Genomic DNA, 13,516 nt, shown 5'->3' with positions numbered 1-13,516 from the left:
TTCCCATGTTCTATGTAAAACTTATGGACCGCTGGACAAATATGCGTAGAACGGCAGTGCTTGTAATCATAGTTGTGCAAAAAACTTGACGGTTCCATGTCAGAACGAAGTTCTAAAACAATACTACACATAAAATGTCAACAAAATTGTAACTTCAGTTCTTGGACGTACACACTTATAGAAACCCTTTTTGGCTTGATTTTTTAATAGTAATGCTATATCTCATAAACTATAGGGAGTTTCTCAATACAACATTCGGACTAAATGTTCTTTTGGATGTTTTGATTCCCTGTTTTTTGTTTTGTTTGTCATACGTCCAAACCTCCTTGAGTCGATGTTCCATGACTCTATATCAGGCCTGCCCAACCTTTTTGGCTCTTTTTCGACATAAATGGTTGGCGCGTTCGCAAGAATAGACCAATATGAACAAAATTTGTCTCAAATGAAAGCTTTGTATTATATCTGTCTAATTCATGCTGAACATTTTAAATTTATATCAAACTCTTCGTTAGCGATGGTAAAAATCAGTCCGGCCCGCGGGCCGGATCATTTTTTTGACTTAATTGCATCGGTAGCAAAGAGGTTGATATACATTTTCAGCTCGCGAATGGGCTGATAACACTATCGCATACAACTACAGCCGTCGCACCAGAAGACATCGACGTATTCGATACGTTCTCTAGCCCAGCAGAAGGGATTACCAAGGGTTGTCGTCAAGGATAGAGTTGGCCGTGCAGGGCGAAAGACAATCGATGACTTGCATGGTTCGCTTCGCCAATTTCTGACCTTCCGGGCTCTGCCATCCTCTTCCGCACATCCGTAATGGATTCATTCCTTACAGGTCGTACGTTGGACCATATTGTCCAGACTGTTGGACTGCTTGCCGATTTTACAGTCATTACGCTCCATCTTTGGCATCGCGGGTCCGATAGTGAACTTAACCTCAATTTGTTGGATCATTGAACAGCGTTTCGGATCCGCCTCGTAAAAAAACGTTTTCGGCCTTTTCAAACTTTTGAAGAGCATTATTTATTTTTATGTTTCCATTTTATAATTCATTAAGGAGTCGTCCATTAATTAGGTAAGGGTTTATGGGGGGAGGGGGGGTTTGAGATTTCTTACGCGCCATGCAAATTATTTTCAATTTTCGTACAAAAAATCTTACCATGGGGGGAGGGGGGGTCTAAAAACTGCCAAAATTGTCTTACGTAATTAATGGATCGGATTAATGGGGCTCAGATAGCCGTAGCGGTAAACGCGCAGCTATTCAGCATGACCATGCTGAGGGTCGTGGGTTCGAATCCCACCGGTCGAGGATTCTTTCGGATTGGAAATTTTCTCGACTTCCCAGGGCATAGAGTATCTTCGTACCTGCCACACGATATACACATGCAAAAATGGTCATTGGCATAGTAAGCTCTCAGTGAATAACTGTGGAAGTGCTCATATGAACACTAATCTGAGAAGCAGGCTTTGTTCCAGTTGGGACGTAACGCCAGAAAGAAGAAGAAGAAGAATTAATGGATCGCCCCTAAGGTGACTTACGTTGAGGTATCCAAGTAATTCAATTTATCTTCGAATCCAACAAATAGTTTAGTTGTATTGAGAACATGAGAATCCCAGAAGGAACTCAGTAAAAACTCGTAAAGGATTTTTTAGAGAATGCACTGGAAAGGACAGAAAAAAATCTTGAAGAAAGCCACATGAGAATTCTCCAAGGAATCTTTAATAAGCAGATGGTCGAATACCTGAAAAGTTAAGTTCATGAAAGAGTTACAAAGCGCTGTTCCTCTGGAAAAAAATTGAAGAATTTTTTTACAGTATTGGAAAAAAATGAAAATTTTTCGTAGCAAAGAAATTTACAATTTTTACTGATGTGTAGCGCTATGAAACATAATCATATGGGAAGGGGTGGTAAAATGAACACCTTAAGGATATCATTTTCTTTCTTATAGAAAAACGAAGAATTTGTATTGTTCTTTCGCATCAAAAATAGGGATTTTATCTATAGCAGTAACACGAATTCAGACTAAAATAGCTATCACATATTTTTATCGCTAGCAAAAAACGATGCAAATGTTTATTTTACGTGCACAATGTGGGTAAAATGAGCAAAACAAATATTTCTAAAAAAAAATCATTGCATTACCGGAAATGCATCCATTAATGATTGTAACCCATTCAAAAATAATTCTAGAGGGGTCAAATTGGACATCATACCATAACGATATTCACCTCACGGAAAAATCACAAGACTTCCGAGCTAAAAGTTACGTCAATTTTCAAACGAGGTTTTCTGAAATCATAGTTTTCGTTGATATTTTCACTTCAATTGACCTCCTTTAAACCCGAACACTCCAGATTAATGCTCTAAATCGTCCGTGCGTGATAAAAATTCATCAAAATTTGTTTATTTTTCTCGTTTAAAGGCAAGGTGTTCATTTTACCACCCATTCTCCTAAATAAAATAGCTTTTAATCAGTCCTTCAAAATTTTAGCATGGATTTATTTTTCATTTACATCGTCTGACTTTTATGCCCTCGAAGTTTGTATATGATACATAAATTTATTGAATTTATTCACATAATTGCGTATTTTGATGGGGATCTATCTATTTTTTTTTTTTTTTAACTGTAGGGCCCAAACGCAAAGGGGTGTAAACGACATATTAGCTGGTTTTGAGTTACAAATTCTAAAAAAAAATCTGTTTCCAAGGTCTATAATGGTATTTTAGGTAATCTTTTGCCGAACAGAAAAAGTCACATAATTCCTAGAAGATTGGTTTGTTCTTTTGGCGCCCATACAATTTGTATGGAATTAAAAATTTCTGCAAAAGCTTCAAAGTCGATTTTCTCAACACTAGGTTTTTGTCACTTGCTCTTTTGATTCTGTCTCTTTCCACTGTTGACTTTATCTGCTTCCTAATATTGATGTTTCACATTTTCCAAATGACAATATAATATTTTATACAATAATAGGATTTAGATAGACATTTGGTGTCTTCGGCAAAGTTGTAGAATTGGCCATTTGAAACAATTTTGTCGAAAACATGATTTTTCTATCTCTAATATTTTGTGAAATACAGTAATACCTCGATATAACGTAACTCGATTTTTATTTTCGTTACGTTATATCGAGGTTACGTTATATCGAAGCAATTTTTTTTTTCTAAATTTCGTTCAACATGTATGAAATGAATCTAAAATTTATGTGATTGACCAAGCAGGCATTTTCAGTCTCTCTTACATATTTTTTCGATATTTGTCTGTGTGTTTTTTTCTTTTTATTGTCATTTATTTTTATTTTTACGTCTCTTTTGAAGTAATTTTTGAAGAAATGTATTCCGGAAAAATATTTGGAGGAATCCTTGAACACTCAGAAACCCTAAATGAAATTCATGTATGAGATCTTTATCAAAGTTATAGTTGAGGAACTCGTGGTAAAATTCTTAAAACAAATCCTTTCATAATTTTTTTATAGAATTAAAGAATAAATTTCCCAATAATTCTTTTATAAACGCATAAAATATTTCATGAAGAAATCACTAGAAATCTCCATTAAAAACAAGAACTATTCTTGAGGGATTTTCCATGAAAAGTTTCTGAACCAATACGTGGTGAGATTATCGGCAGTATTCTGGGAGAATTTTATTGGGGATAGGATCAATTCCTGAATATATTTTGTGTAGTTGAATTCGACTGGGATGTTTGAGATTTAAACTACGTTTATTTGGGCAAAGCAAAAATACCGTTTTGATTTAATTTCTTATGACTGAGAAAGCCAAATAAACGTAGTTTAAAATTCCTGAATATATTTTTGAAATAAAAAAATCCGTTGCAAAATCCCTAGATGAATAATTCAAGAATTCCTTGAAGGACCCCCTAAAAAAAACAAAAAACTATCTTGAGAAATTTCTGATAGAATTAACGAAGGATTTTATCTAGGATTTTATTCCACATAAAATCCTTGAAATAACTCCAGTGATTCATAGAATGGTTCTTGCATAAATGTTTGGAAAAAAATCTGCAGAAACTCATATTGAAATTGCTTGAGATATTTCGAGAAGATTTTTTATCAGGTTTTTAGAAGAATACCGAAGTAACTTCCAAGCATTCTTATTGGATTGTTCTTAAAAGGACTGCTGGATTAATTTATGAATCTCTAGACTCCGGAAAAAAGGTATCGTAGGCAAAATGGGCTGAAGAATTAATTCATTTTCCACTTTATAATCTTGATCAAAGACACAGTAGATTTTATAGATATATTAAGAAAAATTATTGGATAAATTTATAATCCTTTTATTTAAAATTACTAGAATCCACAGTTCCTTGGAAAACCTTTTTGGACATATTCTGGAGAAATTCCTGGAGTAATATTTGAACAATTTATTGGTGGAGTTCAATGAGATTTTTCTGATGAAAGGCATCTTTAAGACGGGAATCCGATAAATCAATACTGATCAAATGTTCCTAAGAACTCTTGGAGGAATCTCTGAAATCGCTTGAAAAAACATCTGATGGAATCCCTGGAATCGTTTCTGAAGAAAAACTCAGAAGATTTTATACATGAATATCAGGAGGGTTCACTAGTCGAAATTCAAGTTCGATACATGACTATCAGAAGGGTTTAAGATGAGTCCATGGAGAAATTATTGGAGGAATCTCAGGAGGCTCACTCGACCCTCGGAATGATTCTAGTAAAAATCCGTGACGAAATTCCAAGAGAAACATCAATTTTTTTGGAGATCATTTAAAGAATATCTGTAGGAACTTCTAAGGCACTTGCTAAATATTTTCTTAGGAGTTTTAAGAAGAAAATATTTTTAAATATACGTTAAATGGAGTAGCGATGGCAGCGTGGCCCGTCAACACACAAATCCAATCCAAGTTTGATGTAGTATTTTCGAATTCAGAGTCTAAATCAATAATTATCAAAGTTTTCGTAGAAAATTGAAATGAGTAGCAGGCTTGATTCCAGTGGAAGCGTAAATGCAACAAAAACAAAAAACAATTATGTATACAAATGTACAGAAATGACAAAACGTTGGTTTTAACATTGAGCTTATACCTAACTCAATATCGATTTATGACTGTATTCGGTGATAGTTTACGCTTGCATTGCTCTGATTTAGTATTTTATAATTCATGTTTTTAATAAAAATTGGAAAAATAAAAAGAAGCCAAAATAAAGTTACGTTATATCGAGGTAAAAGGTTACGTTATATCGAGGTTACGTTATATCGAGGTTACGTTATATCGAGGTATTACTGTATATGCCGTTGTATGTGAATGGCTCCAAAAATCATATATTTTACCATAACTTTTTTTTCAAGATGATTATTTTTTTGTGTTTTCTACAAAATTGTGTGTCATGAAAAAACCCGTGTTTTGCTGAACATATCATCCCGCTAGGTTTTAAGGTAACAAAGTTATTCAGCAATTATGCTTTTCTCAAGGGGTAGTTAAGGCCCCTATAACTGCCTTCGGTGCAAAATGGCGCAGACAAATCTTACAAATCATGAAAGTACCATATTTTCCCTTTCGACAGTTTATAAAAACTAGGTGGATTGATCTCAAAACTTTTTTGTATCAAAAGATGCGCTTGAATGTACCAAGAAACTTCTCCGAACAAACTGTATTGCTAAAATCAACGTTTTTGGCGTTATTCAAAAAGCGCACACTGAGGCAATAAAACTTAGGTTTTCCATAAATCATGACTTATGGATCAGCCAAATTATGGATTCATTGAACGCTTAACCATTTCGAAAACGGAATCATAAGTCTCATAAGTGAGAGCTTTAAATTATTTAAGACCCATTACTTAAAATAATATTCATAGCAATCACTGCTCCGCTTTCGATGTACTTGTACTCAAAGTGAATCGAATGCTGATTACATGTTCTCAACACTTGCCAATTTTTGAACACGCCTGAAATAGAAAGCTAACATTCTGAATGATTGATAATTATCAGTGCGTTGATTAGCTTTGTCATCGTTCCGGCATTTATGATGTTGTCCGTCCGAAGCTGAACAAGGGGTGTCCGTGGCAATGCTGCTGATTACCGCAACAAATGCAAAAATGGCAATTTTAACAAAGGAAGCTCTCAGTTAATAACTGTGGAAGAGCTCATGGAAGGCTCAAGCTGAGAAGCAGCCTCTGTCCCAGTAAGGACGTAATACCAAGAAGAACAAAATACTTACAAGTATTCCACAAAATAGCTCGAAGACCACTCTGATAGAATCCGTAGGAGAATTCCCTGAGGATCCCCAGGAGAGATTCATGGTGAAACCCCTCCGCGAATTTCTGTGAGAATCCTTGTAGGAATTTTTAAAGAGGCCTGCAATAGTGAATTCCGCGGTTTCTTCCGTTCTTGCAACCCTTTATTAAAACCTAAGCCAATCTGTCTGCATGTCATCTTCTTCTTCTTCTTCTTCCTCTTCTTCTTCTTCTTCTTCTTCTTCTTCTTCTTCTTCTTCTTGGCATTAACGTCCTCACTGGGACAGAGCCTGCTTTTCAGATTAGTGTTCTTATGAGCACTTCCACAGATTTTAACTGAGAGCTTTCTTTGCCAAAGTTGCCATTTTCGCATTCGTATCTCGTGTGGTAGGTAGGATGATACTCTATGCCCAGGGAAGTCAAGGAAATTTCCATTACGAAAAGATCCTGGACTGACCGAAAATCGAACCCAGACACCTTCAGCATGGCTTTGCTTAGTAGCCGCGAATTTGAACCACTCGGCTAAGGAAGGCCCCTGCATTTCTACATGCCGAACAATCGAATTAACTTTCAGGAATTAATGAGGTATTTACTGTGTTTATCAGGTGAGAGACAGCTTTTAGACATAATAATTTAGATTTCTTTTTTGTTCCAACCTAACAACCCGATTCAGATTCAACCGAACCACAATTTATTTATATGTTGATCACCGATCCAGTTCCTAAAAGTGAAAACGATATAAGATACCATGGCTTCTCAAAACGTGTAGTTATCTTGAGTCCAGAAACAAAGCGTCGATAGACTATGGACTTCCATTTTTTTCTGATTCCTTCACCTTTCTTTCCCACGACTGTGACCGACTGTCTAACTATTTATGAAAGAAAGCGTCGTGGAATCATATTCTAATAACTACTGCAAAGTATTAATTTGTGATCATGATGTTTACTTGGGGAGAGCTTAGAAGATCCCAGAAATTTCATTATATTGTAAGATCAGATCAATTGTGTGATTTTGAAGATTCTTCTGGCTGCAAAATTATTTAATAGATCTAAATCAATGATTTTATACTTAATATGCCATCTGATGCCTAAAGATCACAATAATGTTCTTTCAAATACATAATATCCTTTTATTCCAACTTCTTCATAACTTTTCTCTATTCCATCTATTCACAGGCGGCCGCTCTCAAGAAGCGCCGACGGAAACGAAGAAAAACGCTGTCGACCAGCTTGGATTCCGAGGTGGCCACTCCTCCAACGGGAGCACCTTCATCGTCATCAGCCGCTTCACGCGACCCCAATGCACAGCTCAAAGCGACATCAGAGACGACCTCGTCTTCTGTCGCCGCTTCAACCGTCCTTCAGCAGGTCAAACTCGAGCGGCCGGATTATACCGACGAAGATAACAACAACACTCCCCCAACGCCGATGACGGCTGCCGTCAGCATAAAACAACAACAGCAGCATCAGCACCAGCAGCTAAGTACAAATCTCAACTGTGATACTAGTAACAATGCCCTCGTCGCAGCGTCAGCCACATTGGCCGCCGGACGCCAGATGCGAAGCCCAGCGGAAGAGTACATCCTCTGCAAGAAGGTACGCCAAGCTCAACAACTGAAGGCCGCCGCCCAAAGTCAGCAGTCGGTTCCGCAGCAGATGATGCCCAATCCGTTGCGAACGGCCAGTGCCGCTGCAAAACGTGCGGCCTCCATTGCGCATTTAGCCCGCCAAAAGCGGCTGCGACTCCTCCAACAGCAGCAGCAACGTTCGATCGAGGCGCAGAACAACAGCGCCCCAAGTTACGACGAGATGGGCAATTTGATTCTGATCGAGTCGCAAGATTTGGTCACCAGCAGCAGCAAGGAGGATTTCATCATTCCCAGGGAGCGGGTCATTAGCATTTGTAACATGGATAAGAATGCACTGGACGACTACCTGAATTGCAAGGAGGAAAACTCGCAGGATCAGGACCAGGAGTTGCTGCAGTATTTTCCGGAGGAAAATCAAGTAGATGATGGCGGAGGGAATCCTCAGGGGATGGGATCTGGCAATTGCGCCGGGACATCACTCGAAACTGGTGGTTTTGGAATGCCTGATGATCATGATACGAACTTCAAGCTATCCCAACTGCGTAGCATGCTGGAGCAGAACATGAATCAGGGTGGTGGAATGGATAAGCCGCAGGTAGGTGGCCAGTTGGACGGGTTCGATGGAAGCGGGCAGCAGTTGAACCTTCAACCGGGATCGGCCTCGGCTTCGTTGGCAATGCTATCCCAGCGCCATCATGGCAGCACTGTAAGTAGCCTAGATAGTAATACGTGTAATAGTACTGATACAAAGAAGAGTTTGAATGCTAATATGAAGTTGGCACTCGAAGGATGTCTGAATAGTTTAGGAAACGGATCGGCCAACATGAATGTTAATAATGGAACTCCTCTGCAAAGCCCGAACGGACGTCGTAAGAACTACGACTTTGTTCCCATTTCGGCAGGTCCCCAGTCACCACGAGTTCCGTTGGCAAAGTCGTCCCATCAGAATAGTACACCAAACGCTAGTCCTTTTGTAAGTCCGCGAAATACACCGATACATCGCAAAAGTAAACCTCCCAACAATGGGCTTACGTTGAATATTATGCAGCAGAATCAACCGTCATTGCAGCTGCCCGGGTACCATCCGCGTCCGGGTTTTGTGAAGAATGAACTGTCTGCATCGGCACCTCCTAGCCCCTCTATGGTACAAAACTACCGTTTCGGAATGAATCACAACGTACTGAACTGTCCGAGTTCCGTTCCGTCTTTTCAACCAATCTGTGGTCCTTCTTCGCAAATGCAACCTCATCAGAACATGCAGGGATCACTTGAGTCCCGCTCTAGCAGTGTACCGTTGATTCCCAACTACGATGCGTACAACCATTCCAATTATACTTCTGTATCGCAAACTCCAGTACCTTCCGAGTGTGACGATTTTTCCGACCCTAACAACATTCTGGACATGCTAAACGAACCTTCCTCGTCGACGGCTAACATTCAGCAGTCAATCAAGCTCGAAGAATCAGAACCGATGATGTCCGACATTCTGGACCAGGACGATATGTTTCCGAAAGCTTCCGTTCCCTTCAGCAGCTTATCACGATCCGTCCCATCAACTCCACTTCCGCATCAAATGTCCTTCAATCATAACCATCAAAACATCGGAGCCTCGTTCGGTTCCTCCAACGGGACGAGCTCCGGCAAAGCTTTGTTTGAGCTTCCCAAATCGGTTCCATCCACTCCTATCTCACTGAACAATAACCGAGAATCACTCTTCCAATACAGCCCCGAAACGTCCCGTGATTACCTCATCAACGGAAATTCGGTCGATCGCACCAACAAAATGGGTGGTCCCTTCTATTCCAATCAGGCCGGCGCCAATGTCAACGCCGTCACCACGGGAGGGGGTGGCGGTGGGGGCAATGCCAGCGTCGCTTCTGGTGGCCCTACGGGAACTGCCAACGGAACAGCTGCCTCCGCCGTCCCGTCGTCGTCGTCGTCCGGCTCGGGAACAGAAATGTCCATCTTGGCCGATGGAATCGAAAGCCTTACCGATGCTCTCATCGGGTCCGACACCCTGCGCTATCTGTAGTTGAGAGAGGAAGGTTGAAATTGACCGTTTACAGACATCCATCCACCCACATCCACCACCATCACCGTCAGTCAATTCATTCTCATCATTCCGATCGTTCGCTCAACGGGTATCAGGGAAGTAGAGGTATTTATATTGAAACTGCGCTCGGGACTGCATGTGCATGAGCCTGTGATTCGATGGCGCAATTTTTAGCCAGGGGAAAGGGGAAGAAGCAACTTTGTAACTACATTGTAAACGGGGCGAGTAGACAGCACACTTATACTTTATTAGTAATTTATTCTCCACGTGCCGCTGCTCGCCGATTGTAGAGTCGCGCTGTGAAATAGCAGAGGGGACAGTGGGGCCAAATTGGATGCTGAGTGATGTAGATGAAGGAAAAATGAAGAACGGTTTTTCACAGCATGCATCTCTCTTTTTGAAATCCGATAGTCAAAACAGTAATGTGATCAATTAGGCCTATAAGAAAATCTTTGCAATCTTCAACAACGTTCTTTTTTGCAAGTTTTGTGCCCAGAACATATTTTTAAAACAAAAGGAAATATTTTTAAAATACTTTTGAAATAATACTAGGAATCACTTTTGAATCACCTCACAGAAAATTTTACTATTGGACATGCTGTCATTATATGCATTGGAGGTCAATTGGACCGGCAAGATGGATATCTTATTTATTAATATTTAATATCAGATTTAAGATATTTAAGCGTAATAAAACTGTTCAATACTTCGAAAAATGAGTCCAAAAACTTGGTACTTTTTTCATCACTTAACAACCCAATCCAACATTTCAGTAAAAGCAACCGTACTTTTTCAACATTTTATAAGTTATGGTGGGCTTTCAGTAAGAATACTGAACTTGTGAAGAAATTTCTAGAAGATATTCTATACGATTCCGTCGAGGTTAGTTGAATTGTCAAAATCCTTTTTTGTAAATTAGAAAGCCGTAAATATGGTAGTTTCGTAAAATAACTTCCAACACTCAATGACAATCAAAAATAAGACGGTCCTGTAATATCTTCTATGCTTCTATGTATTGTTAGATCATTACAAAACCATACAAAACACTCCGGCAGCTGATTTTCACTCAGATGTACAAAATCCCGAGAAATTTGCCTTAAATATACTGAAATAATGCCTATTGCGACCATCTTGGTAGACTTAAGCAACAGGCAGAGAAAGATTTCTATGTTCCAAGATTCTTGGAATATGCCTCTAGAAGCAATCAGAAGATTGTTTACAAGAATTTAGATGCTTTCCTTGGCATATTCCAATTTGAATCCTTGGCGAATCGCTTGCAAATTTCCTCATTGATTCATCCTAAGATCTTTATGGATTATTGTTAGATTTATTTTAAAATCTTCAGCAGATTCTTGCCGAGATTATTTAAGGATATCTCCCGGTTTCTCTTGGTGAATTCCTATCGGAGTTCTAAGATAAAATTTCTACAAGATTATTGGTGAATTCATTGGAAAACCCTTGACGTACCATCAACAACCCCTTCCTGACGTGATTCAACTGAGGCAATATGTATTCCCAAAATGTTAGGACAATCTTTGACGAATTTCTAGTAAGATCGTGAACAGACTTATTTCGAGATCAACAGTAGGTTCTTTCTATGTTCTGCAAATAAATTGTTGCAAAGTTCTTGGAAGATTTCTGGCACGATTTCATCGTGTCGACATCGAGGTAACGTTCTTAATAATTTTAACTCGGCAGTTCCTCGTTACAAAACATTGGGGAATTTCTCAAGAAGAATTTACAAGCTTGGATTACGATTCCCGTAGGTTGCTAGATACTTGGAACATGTGGGATCCTTGGTAGATTCTTCCCTAAATCTTGGGTGAGGCTGTTCCTCAATATCACAGTCGTACACTGCCGTGAATCCAGAAGTCAATCCCATCTGTAAAAAGTAGGCATTGAGAAAATGGGCTGTGAAACTTCCAAACTCGTTTTCCATCCGAATATTCAAAAAATGCCAGAGAATTGGAACATGTTTCAATCTTAATGAAACTTTCACAATTTGCTTATCATTACGACATCCTTCCGAGAAAAATGTAAAGATGATCAAAACACGGCTCATTTTTGTGTCACACGGTGCTGAAATCTGTAGTGGGACTGATATGCGGTTACATTTCATTATGGGACAATTTGACTTGTTGTTTTTTCACAATTTTTCCGAACAAAACATATTATCTTATTAATGTAGCTGAAAGAGCATTGGAAGATATGTTGAAAATTGAACTCAACTCAATTTTGCCAAAAATGCAGATGGGACTGACTTGCAATTCACGGCAGTACAATTTTTAAAAGTATTGCAAAAAGAATTCTTCAAACCTTCAAAGGATTTTTTGTAAAACTAACTAAATAAATTACTGGTGGAATCGCTCAATATATTGTTGGATTTGTTGGTGAAGGAATCCCTGGAGAAATCCCTAATAGAACATCTGGATAACTGAAAATTCATCAAAACAAGCTCCTGGAGCAAATCTCTATACTTTGTATAGAACCCCTGAAATAATTTCTAAAGCAATCCCTGATGAAACTCTTGGTCCTGCTTTTCATTAAGAAACTCCTAGAGTAAACCCAGTAGTTATTCCCCGAACAAACCCAGAACGAATTGTTGGAGTGATCTCTGATAGAATTTGTGTAGAAATTGTTGAAGGAATTCCGGAAAAATTTTCACAGAGCCACTTGTATCAATCCCTGAAGCGATTGCAGAAACTCTGAAGCGATTCCAGAAACTCTGAAGCGATTCCCGAAGAAATAAACTAAGATAAATTTCTAAATTTGTTGCATTTGTTCTTGGAGCGGTGTCTGAAAAATCCCTGCTGGATTTCAAAAATCTATGTAAGAATTCCAGAAGCAGTCTCTGAAGAGACCAGTAATCTCTAGAAGATTCCTTGTAAATCTTCTTAGAACAATCCATGAAAGAACTCCTGATGAAATCTCCAGAGGAAATCCTGTGGGAATTTCTGGAGTAATCCATGTAGGAATTTTTGAAGTAGTCTCTGTAGAAATTCCTGAAAAAAGCCCTGTAGGGGTTCTATCCCGATAGGCCGAATGCCGTTAGTTCGAAAATAGCCGATAATTCGAATGAACCGTAAGGTCGAATGGATAGCTAACTGGGATAGGTCAGAATAGTATGCATTACCTAGAAGCCACCGAATGAATTTTCAGGTCGAATGGATTGTTAGTTGTCAGATACGAATAATTTGCATTAGGGAGCCGTATCCTAATCTTGGCACTTTTGATTTACTTGGGCAGTGGGGAATATTTTAATGCTACAGAGCTCAAATTTGGCAACAATAAGCGCTTCAGACGATTCAGCCGAGAAAAACCCCCCATGCAAAAGTGAATCATGGAAGTGCCCAAATGGCTCTGCACCCTACCTAGAAGCCCACAACATCCGCTGTGGAATGCAACTAGAAAGAACAGCCTTGAATTAAAAGAAGGAAAAAAACACTGATGAATGCAATAGCGGTTTGAAATAGTTGTGAATGATCAAATGTGATTTCGGTCCAACGACCCTTTCGGCCTAACGACCTGCACCCCACTGTAGGGATTTCTGGATTAATCGCTAGAAGAACTTTTGTTACAATCCTTTTAGGAGCAAGCCCTGAAAAAGGTCCTGAAGCCATTCATTGAGTAATTTCTAATAGGATTCGCAGAACGATCTT

At 39.0% G+C, this 13,516-nt stretch overlaps 1 protein-coding gene across 3 annotated transcripts in view; it reads left to right on the top strand.

Annotated features, from left to right (window-relative positions):
- Positions 1-10,290, top strand: part of LOC5578565 — a 55,265-nt gene extending 44,975 nt beyond the window's left edge. For 2 of the 3 annotated variants that reach the window (XM_001663905.2, XM_021849655.1), the window contains one exon: positions 7,392-10,290. In XM_001663905.2, the coding sequence (XP_001663955.2) occupies positions 7,392-9,836 (2,445 nt within the window). In that variant the 3' untranslated portion in view covers positions 9,837-10,290. The remainder of the gene's footprint in view (positions 1-7,391) is intronic. The other variant, XM_021849656.1, reaches the window with a different exon arrangement.
- Positions 10,291-13,516: the final 3,226 nt, after the last annotated feature.

The sequence above is a fragment of the Aedes aegypti genome, chromosome 3 (genome assembly GCF_002204515.2).
Source record: "Aedes aegypti strain LVP_AGWG chromosome 3, AaegL5.0 Primary Assembly, whole genome shotgun sequence".
Taxonomy (NCBI): Eukaryota; Metazoa; Arthropoda; class Insecta; order Diptera; family Culicidae; genus Aedes; species Aedes aegypti.
The sequence above is the reverse complement of the archived record's forward strand: the minus strand, read 5'-3'. Positions and strand labels throughout refer to the sequence as shown.